At 39.3% G+C, this 12,369-nt stretch overlaps 1 protein-coding gene across 4 annotated transcripts in view; it reads right to left on the bottom strand.

Moving 5' to 3' along the window:
* LOC137290922 (fatty-acid amide hydrolase 1-like) overlaps positions 1-12,356 on the bottom strand; it is a 26,975-nt gene extending 14,619 nt beyond the window's left edge. Inside the window, exons 1-6 of one of the 4 annotated variants that reach the window (XM_067822126.1) lie at positions 12,241-12,356; positions 6,062-6,277; positions 5,239-5,352; positions 4,613-4,669; positions 3,280-3,369; positions 2,869-2,940 (exon numbers count right to left, since the gene is read on the bottom strand). In XM_067822126.1, coding sequence (XP_067678227.1) covers positions 2,869-2,940; positions 3,280-3,369; positions 4,613-4,669; positions 5,239-5,352; positions 6,062-6,277 — 549 coding nt within the window. In that variant the 5' untranslated portion in view covers positions 12,241-12,356. Of the gene's footprint in view, positions 1-2,868; positions 2,941-3,279; positions 3,370-4,612; positions 4,670-5,238; positions 5,353-6,061; positions 6,343-9,034; positions 9,133-12,202 lie in introns of those variants that run through there. The other 3 variants (XM_067822125.1, XM_067822128.1, XM_067822124.1) reach the window with 3 other exon arrangements.
* Between the last annotated feature and the right edge of the window lie 13 nt (positions 12,357-12,369).

The raw sequence follows: 12,369 nt of genomic DNA on the forward strand, positions 1-12,369 counted from the left end.
AAAACTGTCAGTGTAGGATAAAACACATTTTAACATTGAAAGTGAAAATCATACATAGAAGAGGCTATCATGTAATCACTAAGCATGACCTGTCTAAACTGTGATATCTAAACATGACCTGTGTGAAGCGTGTGACAACTATATGACCTGCATTTAGAATCAGCTTATCCCAATGGATTAAAATGTAACTGTTCAATAAACCAACACTTTTCGCCAATGTAATATTGTGCCATTCCTGTGAAGGGTGTGACAACTAAACATGACCTGTCTGAAGTGTGTGATACCTAAACATGACCTGTCTGAAGTGTGTGATAACTAAACATGACCTGTCCAAAGTGTGTGATAAGTAAACATGACCTATCTGAAGTGTGGAATAAGCAAAAATGACCTGTCTGAAGAGTGTGATAAGTAAACATGACCTGTATGAAGTGTGTAATAACTAACAATGACCTGTCCGAAGTGTGTAACAAGCAAACATGACCTGTCCAAAGTGTGTGATAACTAAACATGACCTGTCTGAAGTGTGTGATAACTAAACATGACCTGTCTGAAGTGTGTGATAACTAAACATGACCTGCATGAAGTATGTGATAACTAAACATGACCTGTATGAAGTGTGTGACAAGTAAACATGACCTGTCCAAAGTGTGTGATAACTAAACATGACCTGTCTGAAGATTATCATGGTATGCCCTCATAGTCTTTTGTGCTTCTTGCAGGTGCTTGCGCTGATCAGAAGCTTTTGCATTTATCTCCTGTCTGGATGGAAGTGTGGTTGTAATCTGTCTTTCAAACAACATTTCTCCCGGCGATGTAAGTTTTGATGAAACGGGAGTTGCTCATAGATGGAGTAGAGCAAGGTCAATGTCTTGATTTACTTTGAGCCATTTCTTGATTATTGTCTTAACAGTTCCAACTGTTCTCTCAGCAAGACCATTGGAACATGGATAGTGGGGTGATGATGTTATGTGCTGTATATTCCAGTCAGCACAAAACTTTTGGAATGGATGTCCACTATACTGGGTACCGTTGTCGCTGACAACGGTGTTTGGTTTTCCCATCAGGGAACAGATGAATTTGATTTCATTGGTCATAGGAGACGGAATCTTCTTCACAACTGGGTATTTCGAGAAGTAGTCTGTGATGACTAGGAAGTGTTTGTCCTGAATTTGGAACAGGTCAGTTCCGAGTGGGGACGAAGGTATGTCATCAAGTTCCAGTGGCTCGTTTTGTTGTTTATGTTGCATTTCCTGGCATGAGGTGCAGGACTTGACATGTTTCTCAATATCTTCATTAATACGAGGCCAATACACTGACTCATGGGCTAACTTTCTAGTCTTTTCGATGCCTTGGTGAGAAGAGGGCAACTGTGTTAGAATGTCCTTCTGAAGGCTCTCAGGAATCAACACTTGTCTACCCTTGAAGGTAATTCCTCCTTCCACTGCTAGTTCATCTCTAAAGGACCAGTATTGCCTCACAGATGGTGTAAGTGCTTTTGATTTTGTCTGGCCATCCTGTTACAATGACTTCTTTTAGCATGTTGAGTGTGGGTTCTGCATTGCTTGCCGCTTGCAACTGATCACACTTTGTCTTCCCAAAGTTGATAAGGTCAATTGAGCAGTCTTCTATGTCATGTAGACTGATGTCATCAACCCTGGTGTAGAGCTGAATTTCTCCGGGTGGGAAAGTCTTGAGAGAGTATCTGCCAGTGTCATTTCACTACCTGGTCTGTAGATCAGCTCAAAGTTATACTCACTTAACTTGAGAAACATGCGTTGTAGCTTTGGAGGAACTCTGTTTATAGGTTTTCGGTGCAACATCACAAGTGTCTTGTGGTCAGTGATGACATGAAATTGGCATCCGTATAGGTACGTGTGAAATCTTTGAACACCATGGACTAGGGCAAGAGCTTCTCTCTCAATGTTTGAGTATGCTGATTGTGTTGGGGTGAGTGCTTTTGATGCAAAAGCAATAGGCTTCTCTTGTATCAGAGCTGCTCCTAGACCCTTCATTGAGGCGTCTACCTCCAGAGTAAGTGGCTGTTTGTTGTCATAGTAGGCGAGACAATATTCTTCTTTTACTAGAGTCTTGAGGTTGTCAAAGCATTGCTGGTGATTTGATTCTCACACGAAGATTGCATCTTTCTTCAGTAGGTCTCTCAGTAGCTTCGACTGGGCGCTGAAGTTAGGCATGTAAGCACTCAGGTATGTGAGCATACCCAGGAATCTGTGTAAGTCATCCTCAGAGGTTGGCGTTGGCATTTTCCTGATATCCTTGAGCTTTGATGGATCAGGGTAAACGCCGGTATTGGTGTACAGCTTGCCAAAGAAGGGAATGGACTTTTTTAATCAGGCACTTTTCTGAGTTGACGACAAGCCCTTTTTCCTTTGCTCTGATGAGAAGGTTCAAGAGGTTATTATCATGATCCCTTTCGGTTTCACCTGACACACACATCGTCAGTGATCCTGACAACACCGGGAAGCCCTTCCAAGATCTCATTCATATGTTGTTGGAAAATGTCCTGACTCACTGACAGACTGAATGGCAAATGCTTCCAACAGTATCCGCGTTCTGAAGGAGGTTAATAGTTGAATGTCTTCATCAAGGTATTATCACAAGCCGGGAATACTAAACGCAGTGTGGCGCGAATTCCCAAGATGAAGTGTGTGATAAGTAAACATGACCTGCCTGAAGTGTGTAATAAGCAAACATGACCTGCATGAAGTGTGTGATAACTAAACTTGACCTGTCTGAAGTGTGTGATAACTAATCATGACCTGTCTGAAGTGTGTGATAACTAAACATGACCGGTATGAAGTGTATGATAAGTAAACATGTCTTGTCTGTAGTGTGTCATACAGCTGTTACCTGGATGACCACAGCATCTTGAGCTACTGGCTTGTTGATGTAGTATTCCATGCCACCAGTGCAGTCATAACCCTGCAGTGACAAGAATAGCATGTGGGATTTCAAGCGATTAACACAAACACATATTCATAACATGTACCTCTTTTATAACAAGAACCAGCCTGTCCTTTCTCAGCATTTAGAGTCACCTTAACTCAATGAATTAAAATGTTTCATAAACCAACACTTTTCACCAACTTAATGTGTCGTTCTTGTGAAACATAAACTCTTGAGCCTAGGTCTGTCTTTTCAAAGACATTATGGAGCATAAATATTGTCACAGTATTTTCTTTCATACAAAATCATGGGTAAAATTGCATGTTAAACCTTAGCTCATTTACCATGCACAATGTCCAATCATAGCCTACCAACCTTGAGCTGAATGTTTTCTTTGACACTGACTGGAATACCATGAAGTGGTCCCTTTGAGTCAGTCTTGGAGTCACATAACATTGCCAGTTCCTGCAGAGAGAGTTAAGTCCCTTACTATAAGGTCAGGGGTTTCCTGGACGGTGACTGGGAGGATTTAACATATGTACTGAGTTCACATGCTCAGTGACGACACAATGACACATGTTTGATGTTGACACAATGATACACATGACTGATGTTGACACAATGATACACATGACTGATGTTAATACAATGATATACATGACCAATGTTGACAAAATGATATACATGACCAATATTGACAAAATGATACACATGACTGATGTTGACACAATGATACACACAACTGATGTTGACACAATGATACACACACCTAATGTTGACACAATGATACACAAAACTAATGTTGACACAATGATACACACAACTAATGTTGACACAATGATACACACAACTAATGTTGACACAATGATACACACAACTAATGTTGACACAATGATACACAAAACCAATGTTGACACAATGATACACACAACTAATGTTGACACAATGATACACACAACTAATGTTGACACAATGATACACAAAACCAATGTTGACACAATGATACACACAACAAATGTTGACGCAATGATACACACAACTAATGTTGACACAATGATACACAAAACCAATGTTGACACAATGATACACAAAACCAATGTTGACACAATGATACACATAACTGATGATTACACAATGACTCATATGACTGATGTTGACACAGTGGAATACATGATTGACGTTATATACATGACCAACATTGACACAATGATATACACGATGAATGCTGAGACAATGATATACATGACCAATGTTGAAACAATGATATAAATGAGCAATGTTCACACAGTGATACATATGACTGACGTTGACACAACGATACTCATGACACACAATGCTGACACAGTGATACATATGACTGGTGTTGACACAATGATACATGACTGATGTTGACACAAGGATACACATGACCAAAGTTGACACAATGATACGTATGAGTGATGTGAACACAATGACACACATGACACACAAAGCTCACACAATGATACATGGCACACAATGCTGACAATGACACACATGACTGATATCGACACAATGATACACATGACTGATGTTGATACAATGATACACGACCTGAAACTGACATAATGATACACATTGCTGGTGTTGACAATGAAACACATTACTGATGTCTACACAACGATATGCATGACTGGTGTCGACACAAAGATACATGAAATACAATGCTGAGACAATGATACACACTTACCTCAGCTTCTAGAATTGGCTCTACCACACAGTTCAACGTCTCATGAACCTCCAGCGCCTGAAGACATAACCATGCAACATGATGAGTTAAAAAGCACTTCCAGTGAATCACATTCTGTAAACCACATTCTGTAAACCACATTCTGTAAATCACATTCTGTAAACCACATTCTGTAAAACCACATTCTGTAAACCACATTCTGTAAACCACATTATGTAAAACCACATTCTGTAAACCACATTCTGCAAACCACATTCTGTAAAACCACATTCTGTTAACCACAGTCTGTAAAACCACATTCTGTAAACCACATTCTGTAAACCACATTCTGTAAAACCACATTCTGTAAACCACATTCTGTAAAACCACATTCTGTGAACCTGACTGCCCATTTCCCATGCCTCAATCAACACTGACCCTATGTTTGCCAAAACCTAAAGGCTGCACTGGTTGTTCCATCCTAATGAAATTAGCTAATCAAATTATGACAATGAAAATTCCTAAAATCAAAATTATTGTCAGTTTACTTGACAGTTCTTCACAACACCATACGGTGAGAGCTAAGTCTAAGTCTTACTTACAATCAGAATACTAGTTCCAGTGAAGGTCCACCACTCCATACATACCCGGGATTGGTAAGCTCGGAGCACATCCATAGCTGTCAGGTCCCCTGTTTGGAGCTTGTGCTGAAGGTCCGTCAGTGAAAGGCTCAAGATATACTCTCTTGTCGTCAGGCTCAGCTGAGAGTGAGTGAGTGAGGTTTATGGCTGTTTCTATAGAATTCATTTTACCAAAACCTATTAGCTTAAAAGACGAGACAAGCCAAAGTAATTTTGGTTTTTGGTGAAACAGACTAGGACAAATTTGTTGACAGACCAAAGGTCAAGATCAGGATGCATGTTGGATTTTTGTACATCTGCGGAACAAAGTAGACCAAAATTGCTTCTTCTTTTCCATCACATGCAAATTTCTATGTTCATCCTAGTCAAACACAGTAGACACAGACACAAAGCCAGTCAGTCATCTCGGGCGGATACAGCTTTTCAGGAAAAGGGGGTTCACAGTTCAGTAAGTGAGGTGCACAGTTCATCTTCCCTGTTTTCAGGAGAGTTTCAATGGTCATTTAATAAACTGCACCACCCTTTGGATCTGCCTATGATTGCTCTTTCATCCACTATACGTAAAGAGCATGGCTAGGTTAAAAAAGTATCTCTTAAAACATTTTTTGGCATGATGAAGAGAGAAATTGAACATACAACATGACAAGGAGCTCAATCTCAGACAGACATATGGATTAAATGTTAGCATAATGATAAATCCTGATAGAGCTCTGCCCTGTCGTAGAAAGAAATCTTTGAGCCAGGCATTTTATAACCCTCACAATTTATCAAAGACATTGGTTCTAGTATAGTTAATGGACGAGGACCACCTAATGGAATTATATCTTACTGGGTATTGATAAAGTTGCTGTCGTAATTTCTTCACTGAAGCTTCCAACTCGTTTTTCTTCTTGGCTAGCTTCTGGTTAAATGCATGCTTCCTCCATGCTGTTCTAACAGCCCATGCAGCAACACAGCACCCCACTATCGTTGGCGCTGCGTGTTGCAGCGACTCCACGCTAGGGAGGTCTGCCAGGATACTTGACTCTCTCAGTTTCTGCCACATCTGTAACGATGATGATAAGAAGTTGTTCCAGATGTCATATTTCATTGAAAATAAAGCAGGAACCTGAAACCAGTCCCAGTATTTACAAAAATGCTGAAACTAAAAAGTTTAAATGCAATTTCTAAATTTCATTTTAATCACTGCCACACCTCCCATCCCACAACCCCATCCATCTCAAACTCTGTATACAAAAATAGGAATAAAAGAATACCATAAGACTAGTCACTGGTTGTGCGGTAAAAAGTAACAATGATGGTGAATGAAATCCTGATGTATATTTAAAGCATAAAGAATAAAACAAACATGATAAATCTGCAAAGCCATTAAGTAAGTTAGTCTTGATACAGCCTTTTGGATGAATTTCCCAAACAAAAGTGTTGAGTTTCTTTACAGGAGTGTCAGTTTTCCATGCAGGAGTATCAAGTTCCCATACAGGAGTGTCAAGATCCCACACAGGAGGGTCTAGTTCCCATACATGAGCGTCTAGTTCAATACAGGAGCGTCGATGTTCCCACACAGTGGTGTCAAGTTCCCATACAGGACTGTCAAGTTCCTACACAGGGGCATCAGGTTTGAATACAGAATTGTCAAGTTCCCATACAGGAGTGTTGAGTTCCCATCCTGGGGTGTCGGGTTCCCATACAGAAGCCTCAAGATCCCATACTGGAGACTCGAGTTCTCATACAGGAGAGTCTAGTTCCCACACTGGAGCACTGAGTTCTCATACAAGAGTGTCGAGTTCCGCCACAAGAGAGTCGAGTTCCCACACAGGAGCGTCAAGTTCCCATACAGGAGCATCTAGCTCCAACACAGGAGTGTCAAGATCCCATACAGGAGTGTCAAGTTCCCATACAGGAGCATCTAGCTCCAACACAGGAGCGTCAAGTTCCCATACAGGAGCATCTAGCTCCAACACAGGAGTGTCAAGATCCCATACAGGAGGGTTTAATTCCCATACAGGAGTGTCGAGTCCCCAAACAGCATTGTCAAGTTCCCATACAGGAGCGTTGAGTTTCTACACAGGAGTGTCACGTTCCTATGCAGGAGCGTCTAGTTCCCATACAGGAGTGTCTAGTTCCCACACAGGAGCATCGATTTCCCACACAGGAGCTTCGAGTTCCCACACAGGAACGTGGAGTTCCTACAGAGGATTGTCAAGTTCCCACACAGGTGTGTCGAGTTTCCATACACAACCGTCAAGTTCTAACACAGGAGTATCAAGTTTTCATCCAGTGGAGCTAAATACTTACTTTTCAAACTGACATCTACTGATGACAGCCTAACAATAATTCATTTTCTACTGACTCATCTATTGAATATATGTGTGTACATATTGCTTGCAGCAACATATGCCAGTGATGGTATTATGTATATGTGACAATGACCTGCTTGATAATTGTAACTATTGCTTTTGCAGCTGTGCAACACAACACACACTATTCCATGATTGTCAAAAACCCTCTTGTGTCAAGCCAAGGTAGCAGGTTGATTCTGCTATACAATGAAATTCCATCCAAGACCAACATGGGCTTCGACATGTCAACATCTCTAGAACCGAACTCAACAACACTGAATCAAATGGACATTCAGTACAAGGTTAGGCAGCTGGGTAGCTTAGTCGTTTAAGTGTTAGCTTGTCATGACCAATATCCAAGTTCTCCACATGGGTACAGTGTGCAAAGACCATTTCTGGTGTCCCTTGCTGTGATACTGCTATAAGATATTATAGATATTACTATACTGTTTCCATAATATTGCTAAAAACAGTAGAATACACTAACTCACTCACTCACTCACTCACTCACTCACTCACTCACTCACTCACTCACTCACTCACTCACTCACTCACTCACTCACTCACTCACTCACTCACTCGTACATAAATGTCACTAGCTTAAAATATTAAAGGGACACTAATCAACAATTTGCCAGGGCTGGCTGTTGCCTGTTATTGGATGTTGCTTGGATGATATCTCACAAAGCTTGATTTTTTCACAATCTATGCTCTGCTTGTAAACACATGAGTGTGTGTGAAAGCTCAGCCTCACACTGATCAGGAAGGATAAATTATAATTTCATATCTCACAAGGAAATCTACAAATGTTTTTGTGTCACATCATGAGATGAAGTTTTGATGTCACTTGTTTGGTACTTGGTGATTTTTATTTATACTGCTTAGACTCCAACATAAACTATTTCACTTGAATATTGATTATGAATAGATTTGTGTTTATAAGTTACAGTAAATGTGTAAAATGACTGTAAATTTGATGAGGGCAATTAATGAATAAAAACCCTAGCTGGGACGGATCCCTGATTATCACCACTGTGAGACATATACACAGTATGATTGTCTTTTACATGAATAAAATTGGAGCTGCACAGATACAACTAGTACAAGCATTTAATAGTAATACCTTATATTATATGGGGAATTTATGGTTATTTCCAATTACATTTCCATAGGAAAAGCATGATTTATGGATGTCAACTTCCAAAGAAGGAGCAAGCACACGCTACAAAATGGTGTGCTACTCACAATAAAAAAGTTGACATCCATAAAACGTGCTTTTCTTATGCATTCCACTTCCAAATGACCTACTAAGATTTTACAATTGCATATCTATACAACTAATACTTATCATTATATATATTATGCATAATTGTCTCATGTGTTTACTGGTGAATAGTACTCCAGTTATCCAATCACACGACAGCTAAATGTGGGAAACCAACATGGGTCAGGAGCTGACAAACCTGGATTTGAACCTGCAATCATCCACTTCTTGAGTGTACAAGGGAGGCAACTCCTTATACTGGATACGCTTAGATGACTGGGCTACCTGTACCCTCAACTGACATCATGAGTATCAATTAGCAATTGCAACATTTTGTCATAATATATTTTGAGGAAATCTTATTCAAATCAGATCTTATACCAAGAGATTATACCTCAAAGAACAAAGAGAATGAGTTTAGTTTCATGCCACTATATTCCCACAACACTGAGGCAGAATACCAGAAATGGGCTTCAGATTGCACTTAAGTTGGGAATTGAACCAGCATCTTGAGCATGACAATTCTCAATGTTGAGAATTCTGGAGTCTGGTAGGATGTGCCAAGCATCCATCAATTACACTGGGACACCAAAGTTTGTTTAACTGAACCATCCTTCTGAACAAGTGTCCAAATATCTATAAACTGACGGGCATTAAATCTGATTTTTATGACATTGCCAAAAGATGCTTATAGCATCTCTGAACGGGATGTCAGTAAGCATCTTCACACATGTATTGTTCAGACTGGATGACATGCTAAGTCACCAAGGCTGACATCACTATCCAGTCTATTATAACAAGCAGTAGAGAGGCAGGGATTAAATAGTCTAACCCATTAGTTTCTACAGGGTAGATACATAGGCTTTTGATGTGTGGGTGAATTCATAACTTGTCTTAATGTAAGTACTGATTCAATATCAAGCTGAAATAAATCCAATCTGAATGAAATAACAGAAAAAATATTCTTGTATAAACATGGTAAAATGTTATCGATGTTATCATGAATGGTCCATTAAATTAGTGGTAAGCCAAAAATAAATTTGATTAAAATTTACTAACGGACGATTGTTTGGCATACATGCATTCTAAAACCATTAAAGCTAGATGTGCACTAATGTCAAACAAACATAATTTTGTTACAAACTATTGCTGATAAACATAACTTGGATAATTCCTTTTCACTTCTGCCCTGGCTGCCTTGGCTGCTTTATGCATTTGTCTTGAGGAAATTAGTAAAAATTCCTTGTATGCTGTTACTTAATCACAGAATGTCAGTGAATGTCACAACTGCTCTTTAATAAAGATCGTCAAGAAATATGACACTTGTGAGTATTTACAGCTGCTTAAAGGGGCACTGATGCGGAGCAGTTTCCGTGGACTGGTGTAAACTTTTGTTATTGTTTTTCTCCCGTGAGTACCCGGATGATATCCCAGAATTCGTGACTGGTTCGTGACCTCTGCTGCGCAGTCCATAAGCGCAATTGATAGTTTAATTATAGACAGATCAACTGAGGTGAAGTCATTTGTACTTCATTACAAATGTATTATGAAAACAAATGAAACACTTTGAAGGTTAATCATCTGCCAGTGGTAGAAATGGTAAAAAAAACTATTAGGACGGGAAAATAACGAAGCCAGTGTACGTCTCTATATTTTGTCTCATAACCCTAATTAGTTTACTGTCATATTTGTATGATTCTGAAAATTAATAAAAGAACCCACGATTTGCTCATACTCATAGTAAATTGCCAATGTGGTTCCTATTTCACACACATACGCGATCTAGTGTGTGTTTTCTGTCATACAGATTCTGCTGAATGCTACAACAAATAAATTAAAACAAAATGCAAACAATGAATGTAAAACAGACTAATTTTATAGCAACAATGTCAGGCTACTACCTTGTTCAGGAATGTATCCATCAATATCCACGTAAAAGAAATCGTATTCCATTCATCTGCAGTTGGTAAATAATCCTGCTCTGTGTCGCGTGTCTTACAACTGTCTCATTTGCGAAAAAGTAACACATCGTTTCACGTCTTTCATTGGTGAAAACCAGATAAACCTCTCATTGGTCTCCCAAGATAGTACACCTGGCAACTAATTGTATGATGTCCACTATTCTAAGTAATTTAGTTAACCAATATTGAGCAATCAATCAATCAACGCAAGGGTGGTTAATTCTTTGAAGGGAGGATGTTGTTTTTGCACTCACACTTTACGACAGGGTGTAGTCATCTACACACACTGCCTTTTGACAAATCCGCAAGAAGATAAAAGTAATTAATCAATCAGTGTGTTATCGGTTAATCCTTTGATCGATGTTTGTTTTTGTAACTCAGCTGATAAACCCTCTTGCATCACTTACATGCATATATTACATAACATACAATACATTTGCCATTACAGACCTTAATTTATAATGTTGAGTATTTACTCCAGACAGGAGAAATGCCAAATGGGAACCTTTGATGAGTAACCGAAGTGGTGTTGCTACTAATTATACCTGTTATAAATTCATGAATTGACCATCCAGAGAATGATGAACAAATAACACGTGTAGGTTTACACCATCAAACGCGAGTTACAGCAAGGAAGATGTAATCTCTGTGTCGCATGCAGCGTGTAAACACTTATGGGCCGAAACTGTTTTGAGGATACCAACGGAATTTCGTTACATAAGGAATACACACAGGCATTTGCTGTGTACTTTGGTAAATAGGTGAAATAAGGGGGTTTTTTTACGTAAGACAATTTTCAGATTTCTCTACCAAAGGCAAAGTCATCGTTTTTTGGTTTACGAATTCAAATACATCAACTGTGTGTTATTATTATCATAAATAATAAACCATTGTAGCTACCATTGCTACCAAAATTTACGTATGCTATTTGCTATCACAGCTCAACCAACACTCAAAACTACCTAAATATAAAGCTTTGCAATCTTCCGTACTGAAACAAATGGCTTGCTACGTGCCTGTAGACATCATATTTTGATGTAACATGATTAAATATCGAGGTTAAAAACACAGAAATAGGATCAAATTGGATCAGTAAGTATACCATCCAAGCATCCGAAAAGAACTACACTGCTGGGATATATGGTTACGATCAGACAAGGAATACCATGGATATTTTTAAACAAATGGCATGTGATGGGCATCCGGCCTCCTGACTGCTTAGGTGAAGAAATTCTGCTAATATGGACAGGAGCCCAGTTCCTTTGTCCGTCACGGTCGAAGGAGTGGGCGCTGACCAATTTGCGGTCTGCTTTCGTAATTAGAACGTTGGCGAGAAGCATTATTCGCTCCGCATCAGTGCCCCTTTAATATAACAGTATATTCGCCAAATTTGTGTAAATATTCACACTAGCATATATTCATTGTTGATAACATGAGACTTTACTGCTTCAGCTGCTACCAGCTGGAACTTTGATCAGATGACACTCCACTGACTGAAAATAATGTCCGTTCAGGCACAAGAGCTGCACTTTGACCTGCAAGTGAACAAGCACTTGAAGCAGATGTTATCATG

The sequence above is a fragment of the Haliotis asinina genome, chromosome 7, assembly GCF_037392515.1.
Source record: "Haliotis asinina isolate JCU_RB_2024 chromosome 7, JCU_Hal_asi_v2, whole genome shotgun sequence".
NCBI lineage: Eukaryota > Metazoa > Mollusca > Gastropoda > Lepetellida > Haliotidae > Haliotis > Haliotis asinina.